At 31.4% G+C, this 19198-nt stretch overlaps 1 protein-coding gene and 1 long non-coding RNA gene across 2 annotated transcripts; one reads left to right on the top strand and one right to left on the bottom strand.

The window, feature by feature from the left end:
• The first annotated feature begins 779 nt into the window (after nt 1-779).
• LOC101252094 (uncharacterized) lies at nt 780-2227 on the top strand. The gene is made up of 2 exons (XR_011210545.1): nt 780-1074; nt 1916-2227. It is a non-coding gene; the product is annotated as an uncharacterized lncRNA (long non-coding RNA).
• A 967-nt stretch (nt 2228-3194) lies between these two features.
• Nucleotides 3195-16337, bottom strand: LOC138337121 (protein DETOXIFICATION 29-like). The gene is made up of 8 exons (XM_069286686.1): nt 15958-16337; nt 15309-15850; nt 14903-14989; nt 13949-14005; nt 12687-12925; nt 12363-12481; nt 3997-4083; nt 3195-3461 (listed from the first exon to the last, which is right to left on the bottom strand). Exons 1-8 carry the CDS (start codon nt 16219-16221, stop codon nt 3414-3416), a joined length of 1443 nt encoding a protein of 480 aa, XP_069142787.1. The 5' UTR covers nt 16222-16337; the 3' UTR covers nt 3195-3413.
• Between the last annotated feature and the right edge of the window lie 2861 nt (nt 16338-19198).

The following is a 19198-nucleotide window of genomic DNA, read 5'->3' as shown; positions in this document are numbered from 1 at the left end:
AATTAATTCCTGTCAAGGAAGAGTGGAAGACCAGCATGTACCAAAGCTGGACATCTAGTGCGTGAACATAATTTAATATGGGGTTCCAACGTTGAAAGAGAGAATCGAAATGAGTTCTACTCTGTAATTATTTAAGGAAATAAACATTATATTCAATGACTCAACTCTAAAAATTAACTCAGGAGAAGGGAGACCACCTATTGTTTTTTCATTAGTTTTAGTACTTGTTTTTACAACATTCCATAAATGTTGTAAAAACAAGACTAATAAACTTCTGGGCTGATAAACTTTTTGAAAAAAAGTGCACGTACCACAAAAGATAAATCCCAACGTAAAAAGTGACTGATTAAAAAGTAAAACGCTACGTAACTGAGACGAAACACAATTTACATGATATGTGCTCTTTTAAGCTAGATGATAGCATAGGTCAATGGACAAATTCATGAGATCCATTAGATGCATCATAGGGTTAAAAACATCATCTATATGTGTCAAAAAAAAGTAAAATAAGTACAAATATATAATCGATTTCAAATCAAAGTATATGATATGGCCGGGTTGTGATATAATTTCTCAACTTGAAATTCGAATCAGAACGTTCAAATTTTAAATCCGCCTATGCATGTGCTACAATCTTGCTGTCTATAGCCAGTCCATAATTTGAAGCCAATTTAGTATTAGTTTCGTGCATAGAGTTGATTAATTAAACAAACATTTATGTTAAAATAAAATAAAGCAACTTGGATTCTTCAACATCTCTATAAAAACAAAACCTTAATTGATATGTTTACACTTGCCTTAACAACCTATTTGTTATCTTTATTCTAATATTTCAATCTTCTTTTGTTAGAAGAAATTAAATAGAAAGAGCTCTAGCAACATAGTGAAATACATATTAAATGGCCATTTCAATTGGAAAATTAGTATTTGTGTGCATTTTCTTGATTTTGTATGTTGAAATGCCAAGTAGTTTAGCAAATGAGTATGTTGTGGGTGACAAAAGAGGTTGGAGGCCGGGGGTTGATTATCATCCATGGGCTTATGGCAAAAGCTTTCGTGTTGGAGATGTTCTACGTAAGTACTGTTTCAATTTACATGACATACTTTCATTTTTTATTAGTTTTAAAGAAGAAAAATGAATATCTATTTTTTACTTTTAAGGTGCACTTGGCATGTTAGATAAATTCATTTTTAAGTTTTTGAAAAATTATTTTCATGAAAAACCCTTTTCGCTATGATTAACCTTATTCGTTATTTAGAAATGATCTAGTGATAAATTCTATAAGAATTGGATGAAAGACATTTGTTTCATGGTCTAATACTCTTTAATTAAAAGCTTGAAAATGTTTTAAATTAATTACATCACGAGAGAAATATATAAGTGGTGAAAGTTAATTTTTCCCTTTTAATAATTCTTTTTTCTTAAAAAGAAATATTGGTGTTTGTTCGATAGAAAATAACTTATATTCTTTTTCTTCGTACTGAACATATACTTTAATGATAGTATATAACCTCAAAATGTCACGTAGCTTCAAAGTCTTTCTTTTTTAAATTAATGTGGAAGTCAACGTAGTTACTTAAACTCGTCTAGCAAGATTGTATTATTTGTCATATAGCAATCTATTTCTCATTTCACCCCTGTGATTTTCATCACATTTTTTAAACTTATTTTTATTTTTTAGACTTCACATCCAATCAAACTCGCCGGTTAAATTAGAGGAAACAGAATAAATTTACTAAAATTGTCTTGAAATTTTATTCACAAAGAAAAGAGTTAGGGGTGGAGCTATAAAGCTTCACCAAACTCAGTAATTTTGGTATAAATCCTGTATTTATCTTAAAATATTTATTAAATTCGTATAAATTATAACAAAAATAGTTTTAAACTCATAAATTTCAAATTTTGACTCGACAGATTTCTTCTATGCCCCAAAAGTGATAGATGTGGCCTCAGTGGATATTTCAAGCTATGCACTTTGTGATAGTAATATCAAAACTTTCTACAAGGATAATAGTGGCCAAACATCAATTACTCTTGACAAATCTGGGCCATACTATTTCATCTCAACAAGCAAAAAAGGGTGTTTTGAAGGTCTCAAGCTAGAGTTGCATGTTATTTGAAAATTATATGAGGAGAATTTAATTTGTTAATTTTTTTTTTTTAAGTTTTCAATTCTTTTATGTACTTGTAATAAAGTTTTTGCTAATAACATGAATTTTCTATTTATTAGTTAGAGCTAATTTTTTCTTTAGTGAACTCTAGACATGTTGGGATTGAGGTTATTAATATATACGGAGTTATGTGGAAGCTAATAATTATCGATATTTAACGACGGTAAACTAAGAAAAAAGAGAAGTATACTTTATATGCATTATAATAAATTTGCAAAAATGGTTTAACGAATTTTTATACTTGTCCGAGTTTATATTACGTATACTTCTACTTAACCCTTTCCCTTAACCAACTAAATTAACCCTTACACGATCAGTGGAACACTTTATATCAAATTTCTCTCACCATTGATCATACTTATATGACAGAATTAGTGTACTACACACGTGTAAAGCAAATAGTATATTTAAATTTTTAAAAAATGAAAATTATATTTGTATCTAAATTTGAGCAAAACTTTAAGGGGTTATCCGGGGGTGGCTCGACAGTGTTAAAATAAAGACATATATGTCTTAGGCCCTCAAATTTAAGGAGCCTCATAATTAACAAGGGAAAAAAACTCAAATATGCCACTGAACTTTCAGAAAAGACTCATTTATGCCATCAGTTAAAAGTTTGGCTCATTTATGCCATTACTGTTAAAGAAAAGACTCATTCATACCATTATTTTTTAACGGTGGTTTTGCAAAACCATTTTTGACACGTGTCCAATTATAATTCGGCCACATCATCAATTTTTTTAATTATCCCCTTAGACTATAATCAAAATTTCAGAGACACACCTTAACTAAACTAAGGTCCTATTACCCCTGAACTTATTTTTTGTAATTATATACACTTTTTTGGTCTTACGTGGCACACTTTGTGACCCCACATAATTGAGGCGTGTGAGAGATATTTGGATGCTACGTAAGCTAAAAAGATGCACAAAATTACAAAATAAAAATAAAAATTTAGGAGGTAATAGGATCTTAATTTAGTTAAGGTGTGTCGATGAAATTTAAATCATAGTCTAGGAGGATACTTGTGCATTTTCCTTTTTATTTATGAAACATGATTGCTCTTATTCGGTAAATTCATACAAGAATTGATTTTTTTGATAATTTTCATAAATTAAAGAGTTCTAATATTTATCAAAAAAAAAATAAAATTACAAACTTAAAAAGTTTCAAATCATTTGTCCAAACAAATTTCAACTTCAATTCAACCTAATTTAAATTAGGTCCAAACAAGCCCTTAATCATTTGCTACCTCTCCATTCTTTTACCCTTTCTTCGGCAACGGAAGCCTGCAACAAGTGGGAAAATAAAATACTATGATAACATCAATTCATTTTTTTCAGCGTAAAGAGCTTTACGATATTTTTAAATTATGTGAAATTATATAAAAAAGGATATTCTTTATTAATATTTTATTTAAAAATATTCTACTTAATTATTTTTGAGTCAAAAATACATTCTCATAAGCATGTTGTTTCTTTTCCGTGTAAACACATTCTTTTCTAATAAAAATAGCGATAACATATCCTTAATTTTCATAACTATATGATCTAGTAGCCTATCATTAATTTTTATTTAGATAACAATAACATTCATTGTCCTTATAATACATAAACTATTTTCATCCAAACACTTATTTTATTTTATTTTTTACCAAAGCTCGAAAAGACACCTCACTCTTTAAAATAATTATTTTTTTAAAAGAAAAAAAAAGACTTTGATCTTTCAAAAACATGATCAAACAGGTTCACACAATAATTGAAATGATTGAACTATTTTCTTGAAAAAATTACTATTGTATATGATGGATTTGCAAGACATTACCTCTTTTTTCCAATTAGTTTTGGAAATCATGAGAATAAGAATACTAGTTTGAAGTGTGGTTCCTAACAACATTCCTGTCCACATGCCCTGCCATTTATAATTTATTTACAAATATAAACCAAAAGAAAAGATAAAAACCATAAAATTATAGAAAGAAAGAACTCTCTAAGATCTAAAATAAATGAATCTCAAACATTTTCTCTATGTTCTAAAAATAAATCAATTTTTCAAAATTTAAAAATGTATTAATTGTTTCTTTCCAAAATTACATTTTTTTTAATGACCTTCTCAACTTCATATCTAGTTTTTAAAGAGGTTTTAGTTATCTTTAATTATTTGTTCATTTTGACTGATTAAGTAAGGATAATTTTTTATCTATTATACCTTCAATTAATTAATTTGAAAAAGGTAGAACTTTATGAAAATATTATGTTTCTAATTCATCTATTCCACAATTAATAGAGGTAAAATGATAAATTTATATGTTCAATCGTTGTTTTTTTCATAGGTGTATCAATTCAAAGATGGACAACTAATTAGGGATATAAAAAGTATAGAAAATTATCCTTTAATTAATATTGTGGATTGCTTTTCTTAAGAGGTATATTACACTCTAAAAATGTATCGATCGGATCAGTCATTTCTAAAGGGCATCTCATGTGGAGTCTCAAAGTTCTGAAAATGTAGTGCACTTTTAAGAATACTTTAGCACATGACCATTTTTGGTCCAAATTGATTTTTGAGTCTGACTGACGTCAGACCACCATTGTGGGAGGCTTTCCGTTATGGCGGTGTGCTGTAGTCAGTGACGGATCCAGAATTTTATGGCTACGGGTGCTCAATTAGGGGTGTGCATAGTTCGAGTCGGTTCGATTTTATATATTATCGTTTCAATTTGTTGTGATTTTGGTCCTTAATGGTTTGATTTTCAGTTTAACCAATAAGAAAATAAATATACGACTTTTCTAATAAATTTGACCCGACAACACAATAATGTAATGAATAACTATATGAGTGTAACATAACGTTTACTTTAAATTTTGACAATTTATATAATGCGAAATTATGAAATAAAAGTCACTTTAATTTGAAGTGTGAATATTTATGTAGGTCTTATATATTATTTGGATGGCCCAAGAAAAAAAAGAAAAAGCGAAGCAATATACTTTTACAGCTAAAAGGAGAATGTTAGAAGAAAACAAAGTAAATGAGCAAGACATAAGAAAGAAAAAAAGGGAAAAAATGCGTAAACCAAAGGCGCCATCCAGTTTTATGTTCAATGGGTTCTCGCTATTACATATATAGTAATATAGCTATTTTTCTACTTAAATATGCATAGCTTGAGCCGAGGCTAATGGGTGCTCGAGCACCCATAACACACAATGTGGGTCCGCCCCTGGCTGTAGCGGCTTGCAGGCGTTATAGTGAGTTGATGAAATTTTGAAAAATTGACAGGGTTGGTGGTGCCTTGCATTTGAGAATATTAATATGGTAAAAATATTAGACTATGATTTGATATTGTGGTAACGTAACAGAGAGGCATGTGATCATGGGGCTGTAGTTATGGCATTATTGTTGCGGAAGCCGAATATATAGAGAGTGATGGAATCACAACTACTATATCTAAAGGTAGCTAATAAATAGTAAATGAGACAACAACAAAAAAACACCAGGAATTAACGAGGTTCGGCAAACTTTTGTTTTCTTTTGCCTACTCCTCGGACACAAACAACCAATATTTATTTCACTCCAAAAGAGTACAAGTGAAATACTACAAGAGAGAAAGAAGAACAAATGCCTTAGGAGATGAGAAGACAAGTGAGAGGTATGTTACAAATGAATTAGGAGCTACCTATTTATAGTAGTGAATTCTTCCTATTGATGTCATCCATGACATCACAATATGTCAAAATATCAACATTTACCTTGTGAAATCAATTTAGGTGATCAATTTATGGTTCACCTAAATTTCACCTACAAAAGTTGCTATCTTGACTTTTCTACCAATGAAGAATTATCCTCCTAACTACCATATCTTCTCATTAATCCATTTTTGTATCTTGTCAAATTTAACAAATCTCCACCTTGGCAAGATTCTTCATTTTCAACTTTCTCTCAACAACAATTTTGATTGTGTCTTCAACCCTAATCTTCAACGTTCAACAATGTTGATCAAGTTCAAACAATGTTGAAGCTTGACCGCAGTCACCACTTTTGCCAACATATCGGCAGGATTATCTGTAGTATGAATTTTCTGCATTATGACTCCACTATCTTCTATGATTTCTCGTATGAAATGATATCGGACGTCAATGTGCTTCGTCCTTGCATGATAAACTTGGTTCTTTGCTAATTGAATAGCACTCTGACTATCACAAAATATTGTGATTTCTTCTTGTCCAATACCAAGCTCTCTAAGCAATCCTTGAAGCCAAATCGCTTCCTTCGCAGCCTCTGTAATTGCTATGTACTCTACCTCAGTGGTAGACAAAGCAACTGTTGACTGCAAAGTAGACTTCCAACTAACTGGTGCATTTGCAATAGTGAAAACATAACCAGTAGTTGATCTTCGTTTGTCCAAATCACCTGCATAATCTGAGTCACAATATCCAACAAGATATTGACTATCTTTCTGCTCGAAAACCAAACCAACATCTACAGTATTATGAATATACCGTAGAACCCATTTTACAGCCTGCCAATGATCCTTTCCAGGATTGTGCATGTACCTGCTTACAACTCCAACAGCGTGTGAAATATCTGGCCTTGTGCAAACCATTGCATACATCAAGCTACCAATAGCATTAGCGTATGGTACTCTTGACATATATTCTCGATCAGCTTCATTATTAGGTGACATAGCATAACTAAGCTTAAAATGAGGAGAAAGCGGAGTGCTAACCGACTTCATTTTTTTATTCGTACCGAATCGCTTTAGTACTCTCTTCAAATATTCCTTTTGAGATAAATAGAGTTTCTTTGAATGTCTATCTCTTTTTATCTCCACGCCAAGAATCTTCTTTGCCTCACCCAAATCCTTCATCTCAAACTCCTTTCTTAGTTGATTCTTTAGATTCTCAATTTCCTCTTGACTCTTAGAAGCTATCAACATATCATCAACATATAGGAGAAGGTATATAAAGGAATTATCTTCAAGCTTGCGCAAATACACACAATGATCGTATTTGCTTCTTATGTACCTTTGCTGCAACATAAACTTGTCAAATCGTTTGTACCATTGTCTAGAAGATTTTTCAATCCGTACAATGATTTTTCAAGTTTGCACACCATATTTTCTTTTCCATCAACTTTGAATCCTTCTGGCTGAGTCATGTAGATTTCCTCTTCCAAGTCTCCATGTAAAAATACAGTTTTTACATCCAACTGAACTAGTTCCAAATTTAACTGTGCTACCAAAGCCAACAAAACTCTAATGGAGGAGTGTTTCACAGCTAGAGAAAACACATCATTATAATCAATTCCCTCCTTTTGAGCATATCCTTTGGCCACCAATCTTGCTTTGTAGCGAACATCTTCTTGGTTAGGAAATCCTTCTTTCTTTGCAAATACCCATTTGCACCCAATTGCTTTCTTGCCTTTTGGGAGATTGGCCAATCTCCACGTATGATTCTGATGAAGGGACTGCATTTCTTTATCCATGGCAATCCTCCACTTATCTTCTTCTGAACTTTGGACTGCGTCTTTATAAGTGGTAGGAATGTCATCAGATGCAATTGAGTCCGCACAAGCCACCATATCTATGAGTCGAGTAGGTTTTCTTAATGTCCTTTTTGGCTTGCCGGTTGCTATTGATTCAAGTTGTAGTTGAGGTTCCTGAGATGGAACCTCCTCTACGACTGGCTCTCCTTCAAGAGAAAAATTTTCTGTTGTTTCCTCGTTTGATCCCTGTGTTGGGAAAATTATCTTTCCCTCAAACTCCACCTGCTTTGAAGTAGCATCAATTTGTTTGGCTTCTTGAAGTGATACCTTATTTGTCAAGGCAGATTCATCAAAGGTAACATCCCTGCTGAAAATAACTTTTCTTGTCTCTGGACACCATAAACGGTATCCTTTGACTCCAGAAATAACTCCCATAAATAAAGCTTTCTTTGATCTTGGGTCCAATTTTTACTCTGTTACATGATAATATGCAATTGAGCCAAATACATATAAAGAACCATAATCTTCAGCAGGTTTTCTATACCATTTTTCAAATGGTGTCTTCCCACCAATAGCAGCAGATGGTAGACGATTAATGAGGTGGCACGCATATGTTATTGCCTCAGCCCAAAATTCTTTGCCCAAGCCAGTATTGGACAACATACATCGAACTTTCTCCAGCAAAGTTCGGTTCATGCGTTCTGCCACTCCATTCTGTTGTGGTGTATTTTTTACGGTGAAATGTCTAACGATGCCATTTTCCTCACAAATTTTCTGAAAAAAATCATTTTTGTATTCGCCACCATTGTCTGTGCGAAGAAACTTGATCTTTCTGCCACTTTGAGTTTCTATCATCGCCTTCCATTTGAGAAAAATTTCCAATACTTCATATTTTGTTTTCATCGTATACACCCACAATCTTCGATAAAAGTCATCAACAAAGGTTACAAAATAGTGTTTCCCACCTAATCAAGGTGTTTTGGAAGCACCCCAAACATCTGAATGAACATAATCCAAAATACCTTTAGTATTATGGATAGCTGTTCCAAATTTAATCCTTGTTTTCTTTCCCTTGATACAATGCTCACAAAACTCCAAGTTGCAAGTTTTTACTCCTTTTAGCAATCCTTGATCTGATACAGTTTTCAATGATTTCCTTCCAGCATGCCCCAAGCGCATATGCCATAGCTTGGTCATTTCTGCCTCCTTCTTGTCATTGGATGTTGTTGCCGCTGTCCCAATAACTGTACTACCTTGATAGTGGTACATGTTATTATTTCTTCGAATTGCCTTCATTACAACCAGTGCACCAGAACATATTCTCATCACGTCATTATCTACAATGACTTTGAACCCCTTTGATTCTAGGGCTCCTACAGAAATGAGATTTTTCTTCAAATCTGGTACATATTGAACATCTATTAATGTTCAACTTAATCCATCATGGTTCCTTAATTGGATTGAACCAACACCATATGCGGTAAGAGGATTATTGTTTGCAGTGTGATAACTCCACATTCTCTTTCTTGTAAATCAATAAACCAGTCGCGATTGGGACACATATGATAACTACAAGCTGAATCCATCAACCATACATCAGATAATTTGAATGGATCTGTTGTAACTAGTGAGTAATCGGAATCATCACAATCAGCCACATTTGAATCCATGACAGCCTTCCCATTATTTGGTTTGGCTTTGCTATTCAACTTTGGACTGTCTTTCTTCCAATGACCTTTTTCTCGGCAAAAGGCACATTCATCTTTGCTGAGTCTCGATCTTGACTTGGATCTTCCTTTCTTCGTTCTCATATGATTTTGAGAACGACCTCTCGCAACTAGTGCTTCTGCTTCTCCGCCTTTTTGTTTTTCTCTCTTTCTTTGTTCATAACTGTATAAGGCAGAACAAACTTCTTTGAGAGATACTTCATCATTCCCATGCAGTAGAGTCGTTTCAAGATGCTCAAACTCATCGGGAAGTGAACTTAACAACATTAAGGCCATATCTCCATTCGTGAAAGTCACGTCCATATTTCGCAAATCTGTCGCCAACTTATTAAAGCTGGTGATATGATCATTCATTGTGCTACCGGGAACATAAGTGAAGTGTAACAGTCTTCTTTTCATGTAAAGTTTATTTTGACTGTTTTTCTTCAAGAATTTCTCCTCCAATGAATTCCATAATTTATTTGCAGATGTTTCCTTCGTGTATGGATACTTTTGTTCTCTTGCAAGGTAAGATCGAATGGTACCGCAAGCAACACGGTTGATAATCTTCCAATCTTCTTCTCCTACACCGTCTGGTTTCTTTTCTTCAATGGCAATATCTAGCCCTTGTTGAAAAAGAACATCAAGGACCTTGCCTTGCCATATTCCGAAATGTCCTGACCCGTCAAAATTTTTAACTGCAAATTTCGCATTTGACACAATTCTTGTCATAAGCGAAGATGCCAATGATGACGTATTATTGACACTTGATGTGGACTCATCATTTTTCTTGTCTCCCATTTTACTACAAATACTATTTACTAGCTAACAATGCAAAGACCAAAGTAAATCTTTTTCTGATGTGGAAGTTCAGACTATGCTGCAACCACAGAGCATACTTAGATAATACGTTGGCTCTGATACCAATTGTTGCGAAAGCCAAATATATAGAGTGATGGAATCACAACTACTATATCTAAAGGTAGCTAATAAGTAGTAAATGAGACAACAACAAAAAAACACCAGGAATTAACGAGGTTCGGCAAACTTTTATTTTCTTTTGCCTACTCCTCGGACACAAACAACCAATATTTATTTCACTCCAAAAGAGTACAAGTGAAATACTACAAGAGAGAAAGAAGAACAAATGCCTTAGGAGATGAGAAGACAAGTGAGAGGTATGTTACAAATGAATTAGGAACTACCTATTTATAGTAGTGAATTCTTCCTATTGATGTCATCCATGACATCACAATATGTCAAAATGTCAACATTTACCTTGTGAAATCAATTTATGGTTAACCTAAATTTCACCTACAAAAGTTGCTATCTTGATTTTTCTACCAATGAAGAATTATCCTCCTAACTACCATATCATCTCATTAATCCATTTTTGAATCTTGTCAAATGTAACAATTATAACTGGAAGGATAAAAGCAAGTGTATAGAGACTTGAGGTGGTGTCACTTCTATATATTGCATGCTTTATTTTGGTTATTTATATTATATTAGTACACGTGTTTATATTGGTACCACTCTTTCTATGCCACTTGGCATAGTTTGTTTGTAGGAATTTTTTGTTATTTGATGATAATTTCTAATAGCTTCTACTCATCTTTTTTTATGGTGAAAGTTTTGCTTTGTTTATTTGTACAGTAAGAGTATGTAGGGTTCGATGTGTTGAATCGCGACATGACAAAAAATGTCTTTGTCCACTTAATTTTAAAATTTTATTTTACCTTTAAAGTCTCTATCCACTTTAACTTAAAAAGTTCCCGCCTTCCGTCAAGGAAATGGATGGAGTATTATCTTTTTATAATTAGGAATAATGTGATTTTGATATTCCAATTATCCTTTATGAAATACACCCTCTGTACTATTTCAAAAGTAGATATTCACTTTTTTTCTAGTTCAATTGAAAAAATCAAGAAATAATTTATCATTGAGAAAATGATCTAAAGTCCCCCTCCCCTCCCCAAACCCCAAAACCTATACCTGAAATCTTAAATACACACTCTAACTTCACGAGTGTCCTATCACACCCCTGGACATTTTATTTGCTTATTTACTACACTCTTGAGTGTTGTCCGGTCCACATAAACCAAATAAATTGTCTCACGTGTTTGCACGTGCGGGTCCCTACTCTTCAGCCCCCAATTCTTGTGTTTACTCCATTTTCCTCCTAAAACGTAAGAAGCCCCAAAGAAATGATTTTTATCTCCCTTTCTCTTTTCTCCATTTGAATTGAAAGCATTTTTGTGTGTTTTCATCCATACAAAGCTTATTGAAGTTTTCATTTGACATTTTTAACGAATTTCGAAAAAATTTAATATTCAAAATAGCGACCCTAAATAAGAATTTAGAGCAGATGACAAATCCTAACTACAAGATTTAAAGTAGAAATGAACATAAACAACTAAAACCTACCTTAAATTGAAAGAAAAACGTGAAATTTTTAAAAAAGGAACAAGAGTTAATAGTGGGGAAGAAGGAAAAGTGGTTTGTTTAACTTGTGAAAGATGACCATTGGAGAAGTACATTTTTTTTGGACAAAATTTAAGGCTATTGCTTCTTCTCACGCGCCTAGGAGGTGAGGTGTTCTCACCTCCTGTGATAGGTCGGCATTCAAGTGTACAGTAAATAGATAAATAAAATGTTTAGGGAGGTGAGAAAACACCCGTAAAGTTAAAGTGTGTAGTTGAGATTTCAGATATAAATTAGGGAGACATTAGACCAATTTCTCTTTATCATTTAGTTCCTAACTTATCCTTATTATTAATTATAGTCATTTCTCAACGTATTAAATTTGTTATATTTAAAAAGAAATATAACAAAATTATCATTTTGTCTATTACTCTTTATGTTAAGTCAATATTGAACGAGCAAAGAAAAAGAGAATAGTCTATACTTTTAGGTTTTCAGAAAATAAATTATTCATTTTTATTAATCCAATATAAGATGTATTTTTATTATTGCAGAGAAGGAGATAGATTACAATACCTTAACACCCATGTCGAGGCAAAAGCTAAAAATAAGGCCCAAAGGAATACCAAATGCATAGTAGCTTACTATGTTAATGTAAGCTACATATATTTGCCAACCTGCTCCAATAGCCACACCTGTAATTGTTGCTCTATTATTGGTATTAATATACAAGCAATATACATTTATCGGCTATTATTTTGACGGGTGTTGTTTAGGTCAAACTTTAATGTTAAATCGCAACTCTAAAGCACATAAATATATCATTTAATCGCACAATTTATCCTTTTAATGAACTGACTCATAAAATATAATATGTAATTTGAGATGATAAAAATATACCTGACAGAGTAGGTTGAAGACCGTTAAGCATAATTGTAGTTCCTAATAGAGGAGTAAGTTCATACACGGCTTGCTGAACTTCAAAACTTTTCGTAAACAAAGGTGGATATCGACTTCGAGCAACAAAAAGTGCTATCGTAAGTATCGTCCCAATTAAAAGTGAAGTAATTGATACCACTAAAACTGAAAATTTTGCTGTTCTGGGGTGTCCTGCTCCTAATTCATTTGATACCCTTACACTGCAATCAAAAATAACAAATTCATTTTATTTCAGGTTTATTACTTTATTCCATCCATGATCTTCACTACTAGAAGCAAAAGTTTTTTCTAGCGCAAATCAATGAATAATTTGTGTTATGAAATATAATTTCTCCACCTCATCAAATTATTTCTCTAAAAAAACACTTGGTGAAAAGTAGTTCTCATTGAAATATAGAGAAACTTCTAATTCTCCATATGAAAACATAATTTTTTTTTCCACTTATTCAATCAAAATATATGTTGAATAGTCACTACACATTTTTCAATGAAAAGATAGTCCTCCCTCCATTTGTATTTGTATGTTACATCTTCTGTCCAATCATAGTTGTCCACTATATTATTTTGAAATGTTCAACAATATTTTTTCACTTAATGAAAAAATAAATATTTTTACACTTACTTCCTAATTTACTCTTACCATTAATTATAGTCATTTTCCTGTCACATTTTTCAAGACATTGTTTTTAATATATTCATAGGGTGATATAGTAAAATCGTTCTTCTATTTATAGTTTCTTAAACGGTGTGTCAAGTCAATAGTGAACAACTATTATTGGATAAAGGGGGTATCATTTTTGGTCTCACGCTCCTTAAAAAACGAGGTAAATTTACCATTACCCTTATTTAGTGACCTCTTGAAGTCAAATTTTCAATAAATGAGCATAAATCAGTTTATTTGATTAATTACATAGACCAATGAATGTGAATTAATCATTTGGTTTTTCTATGTTAGTCAAAACAAATTTTGAAGGCTAAGGAGTAATTTTCAAGACTAAAATAGGAAGAATAATGTTTTTTTTAGCAAGGACGATGCATAAATATAAATAGAAGGAGTAAGTATTAAGTAGTGATATTCTAAAATAAAAATTTATATATTCAATAAAAAGCCTATTTAAATTATATCTCCTCTCGTATCAACTTGATCAAAATATATTTTATATATTAATCAAATTTTACGTTACTTGAATATTAAAAGATAAAAAAGTGCTACACAAACAAACCTTATTGCTGCATTAAAACCAATGCACAACATGAACGTCCATCCAACTATGCTGGTGCTGCAAAATATCGAAACAAAAAAAAAAAAAAAAGATTTATACTTCCTTTAATAGACTTTTGAGATATCATTTTTGGAAAAATTACGCAATAAAATAAATTTATACCATTTAATTACTTATCATAGCTATAGTTTGCTGTAATTATCACTCACGTCTAACATTATACATTAATTACGTGGACTGACTTCGAGTTTGTATAATTAGTCACGTTTGCCTATGTATAATTCGCCAGAATATACAAATACATATGTATAATATACAATTGTTTAACCTATATACATAAACAATTCACCTTTGTCCCACTCTCTCCCCTCTCTCGCTCGCCTCTCTTCTCCCTCTCCCAATCTCGCTTGCCCTATATACAAATGTAAATGTATATTATACAATTATATACATATACAATTCACCTCTCTCCCACTCTCTCGCTCACTTCTTTCCCCCCCTCTCTCGATCTCGCTCGCCTCTCTCCTCCTCTCTCGATCTCGCTCGCCTCTCTCCTCCCTCTCCCAATCTCTCTTTCCATATATACAAATACATATGTATAATATACAATTATCTAACCAATATACATATACGATTCACCATTCTTCCACTCTTTCCCCCTCTCTCTCGCCTCTCTCCCAGTCTGCTCACCTCTCTCCTCCATATAACATGTAGCTACAAACTGTAATTATCAAACTATAGCTATAGAGAGTAATTTATTATTTTTAAACTCCTATATGTGAAAGTTTCCTTACTTTTTGTGTTTGATGCCCGAAAATGACATATATTTTCGCACCAAGCACATCTTAATCTTAAAAAGTAAAAATTAAAGTGAAAATACATTTCACCAAATCATGATTGAACCATACTTATTTATATACAATTTGTCACCAAATCATAATTTCGTAAACTCACCATATGGAGACTGCGTCAACAGCAATTTTTGCATCCTTCACGTATCCAGCAGAGATAATCAAAGCCATAAAGTACCAGTACTCTAAGCTACACAATTAACAATTTCTTAAAAGAGTAGTTACAAATTAATAGCAAGTAATTGCATGCAAATTTTTAGTAAGGACGATAGGTAAATAAGAATAGATTAAGTATTTCATTAAGGGTAAATTAGTCATTTTAAAGTTAAATTATTACTAAAAATAAAATTATATCATTTTTCAAAGACTGATTACAAAAAGATGTTATATAAACTCAGACAATCAATACAATGTGTATCTTAATTCATATAGTTTAACTCCAAAAAAAAGTGTAAAACACGAGAAGTATTTCAAGACGCCACTTCATAAAAATTGATAGAAAGACTCACCAGATCATGACACCAGATGCAAGAGACAACCTAACAAATCCCCAAAGATTTTCAAATGCCTTGAAAGTAAATCCAGACCAAGCTTCACCACAAGTCCCACATAAAATGTAAACAAATTGGGCAAGTACCATGAACCACCATGAACCATTTAGCACTACAGCTCCAGCCACTAGCCCCAAATCCATTTTCATCATGAACAACCAACTCAACAAGGTATGTCCAACTAGCGCGATCGCGGCTATAACGGCCATAACCATCATCTTGCTTTGGGCTTGAAGAAATTTTTGAATAGGGAAGTTCATTGCATAGGCAAATAGTTGAGGTATCATCCAAATAGAAAATTTACCAGCCCATTTTGCTATGTCCATAGGCTGGCCAATGAATAGTAGAATTTGAGTTGCAAATAAGTAGAGAAACATTAACACTAATGCTGCTGTGTTGAGTATAATCAAAGATCTTTGCAAATAGACTCCTAACATGTCTAATTGTTTAGCTCCATATGCTTGTCCACAAAGTGTTTCTAATGCACTTCCCATACCTAACTGTTCGAAAAAAGATCAAATATTTTTCATAAGATTTTCAATACTAACCGACTAAAAAGAAAAATAGGTCAAACACATAAATTAAAACAAAGGACGTAATATATTACCAAAGCACCATAACATAGTCCAGCAATCACAGAGTTTTCTACAGAAACAGCAGCAAGTTGTAAGACTCCAAGATGTCCAGCAAAGAGTTGTGTGATTTGAGCAATTGAATATTGACATATTGAAGTTGAAATTGCTGGAGAAGCAAGACTCCATAACTTCTTTGATTCAATGTAGAATTCATGGAAGAATGTTTTAACTCCATCAATACTTTGCATATCATGATCAGAATCAAAACAAGGCAAATAGTGATAATCTTCCTCCATTTCACTACAAGGATGTGCTTAATTTTTGTTTTCACAAGTACTTTTTAACTGTTTAATTGAAAGGACAAAAAGTTTGTCCTATAACATGTTTCTTTTTTATACATTTTTCTCCTTTGTACATATATTTTTAGGAAAGTAGTTTTTCTATTTATGTATCGAATATATAAAAAAAAAAAGATTCTGTAAAAATTTACAAGTTGACTTAGTGGTTTAAGATTTCAAATCACTATTCTTTTTTTTTTTTGAAATTCCATAATGAAAATTCTGAATCCACCATTGATTGGATTGACGATGACCTGCCATAGTGGAAGGCTCCCCGCTACTAGCTGTACAGACTGATGAGAATTCTTCAACCTAATTAATATGTTTTCTTTTATTTTCATCCAACTTTTAAAAGAAGAGAAAAGACAAATATCATCGAGATTTGTTTATTTTTTTCAATTTTATTGTAAAATGTTAGAGATTTGCACATGTGATAACTATATTTTTAGGATTTATTTAAGAAGACTTTGTTATCCGCTTTATTTACTTGTTATTAGACTTTTATTTTTATTTTTACTTCCACATGTCATCGTAATATTTAGAATTAGGTTGACTTGTATTGGTAGGATAAGACGAATGTCATTACAATCATTTTTTTGGTCATAACAAGTAATTATTACTAGATGTAAAATAAAAAGAACGGAAAGGGTCATATTTGTCAATGTACTCTTAGATAAATGTCATATTTACCCTTTGTCATACGTTTTTGATATATTTACTTTAACATCCAACTTTGGGTACATATTTGTCTTTATACACTTCATAATGTGTCACCATTTATATTAGTCTATATGGTGCCTACGTGGCTCCATGTGTATTTATTTTTTTATAATTAAAAGTTTACTTTCTAATAGTATTCTATCCGACTCATTAATTAGTAAAATTTGATCCAACCAAAAACAAAATTGTACAAGGGCAAAGATTGATGTGCCTAAAGTAGGATGGTAAGTGCAAATATATCAAAAAAGTATGACAAAGGATAAATATAACCCTTTTCTAAGAGTTTAAGGATAAATATTACCATTTTCCGTAAAATGAATAATTATTTTTTCTTAATATTGTAGTCATTGAAATTTTATAGAACTCTACAAGACATGTTCAGCTCGAGTTCAGACTCTACAAGATGTGTTCAATTTCAATTAGGATCCTTAGATACTCTTAACCCTAAACCCTAGTTCATGTTTATATAAAAATATTATATTATTTTAAAAAACATCTCGAATATTCACAAATTTATAAAATATTTATAAAGCGATCAAATTAAAATCAAAAAGATATATCACTAACGATCGTAAAATATTTATGATTACAAATTAGTTTTCTGTCATTTTAAAATTTATCACAAATAATTACGTGAAAAGTGAATAATTTACATAAACGTGATCATATTGTGGTTTTTTGAGGTGCTAATAATTGATTCTTTTGTTCCACGAAATAGAAGGTTAACAAGTCACTTTCTAGAGGCTACTAGACAAAATAGTATTATTGATCCCATGTCCAACAAGATTTTTTTTCAGACGTCGAGACCTTAGAGTAATTGGTTCTCTGATAAATACATTCTATTCGCCGCATAATTCATCATAATTAATTTGAACGATGTTAGTAATATTTTTTTATAATTAAAATTATTTAAATTTATTTTTTTTTGTAAATATTTCATAAATTTATGAAATATTTAAGATCTTTAAAGGTCTAAGATTTTCGTATGTCAAGAATTCTAATTGAAATTAAATACACCTTATAAAGTTTCAATACTAATTAGGAATGTAGAATTTAACAATTTTGTCTACAACTACCTCTGTTGAATTGTATTTAATATTAGTTTTTTTTAAAAAAAATAATTTGTAGAATCAATAACAATGCTAAAGATAAAAATGAAAAACTAATTAATTATCATTTCTTACTACGTTAAAATGAATAGTTAACCAAAACGTGAATGAAAAAGTGTTCCATTGAGGGGCTAATACGAGATATGAGATATTTTAAGTTGAGTCACTTAATTCAAATCTCCTTCGATAGAACGTTATGATATTTATATATAGTTAAACTAATATTTATGTTTATAGTAGATATCGAACTTTTTTTGAATATTTGGTGTGTTTATTTCTACAAATTTTAAACCCTTTTATTGAAAATTCTGTTTCTGTCACTGTTGATGACCACTTCTTTTCTAGAATCTAAGTGAAATGAACGAATAATTTTAAAAGGCTGATATATTTATCATATCATAGAATATTAAATTGAATTTTAATATATTAAATTATATTAAAATTAAATTAATATATTAATATTATAATATTTTTTAAAGTTAAATTAGCGTTTTCAAAAATTTTCAAATATCATATCATACGATATCATTTTCACTCCTACCTACCATCAATTATAGACAGGTTTATTATAACTACCATGAATTATAGACAGGTTTATTAATAAAGTTGATATGTCTCAATTCAACAAAAGTACTTTCTACTAAAAACATTAAATTAATTTGACAACAAGAGTATTATTGATCACATGTTCTGTCCTCCACGTGATTATTCAAAAAATGGGACCATAAAATAATTGGTTTTTGGTATATGTACACGTATTCTATTCTCCTCGTAATTCACGAATACGATGATTTATCGAAAGAAATTTGAATGAATCTTTTTGTATAAGATGGCTTCGTCCCTGATACCTGAACATAGTGTCACTATTGGCCTTATATTATTATAATGCCTACACTATATCGAGATGTGGGTACCATTAGTCAGTTTTTGTACATGAAAATATTCGGAGTGGAGAAAATTAATAACAAATATGTAGATCTCTAATATTTTGTGGTAATTAGTATTGTTTAGTGTTAATAAAATTGATATTGAACTATCATATATTGTATTCTTTTGTTCAATATTTATTATATTTGAGAAAATTAAGGATAATTTTGTTTTTTCAG

The sequence above is a fragment of the Solanum lycopersicum genome, chromosome 7 (assembly GCF_036512215.1).
Source record: "Solanum lycopersicum chromosome 7, SLM_r2.1".
NCBI lineage: Eukaryota > Viridiplantae > Streptophyta > Magnoliopsida > Solanales > Solanaceae > Solanum > Solanum lycopersicum.
This window is presented reverse-complemented; position numbering and strand designations above follow the sequence as displayed.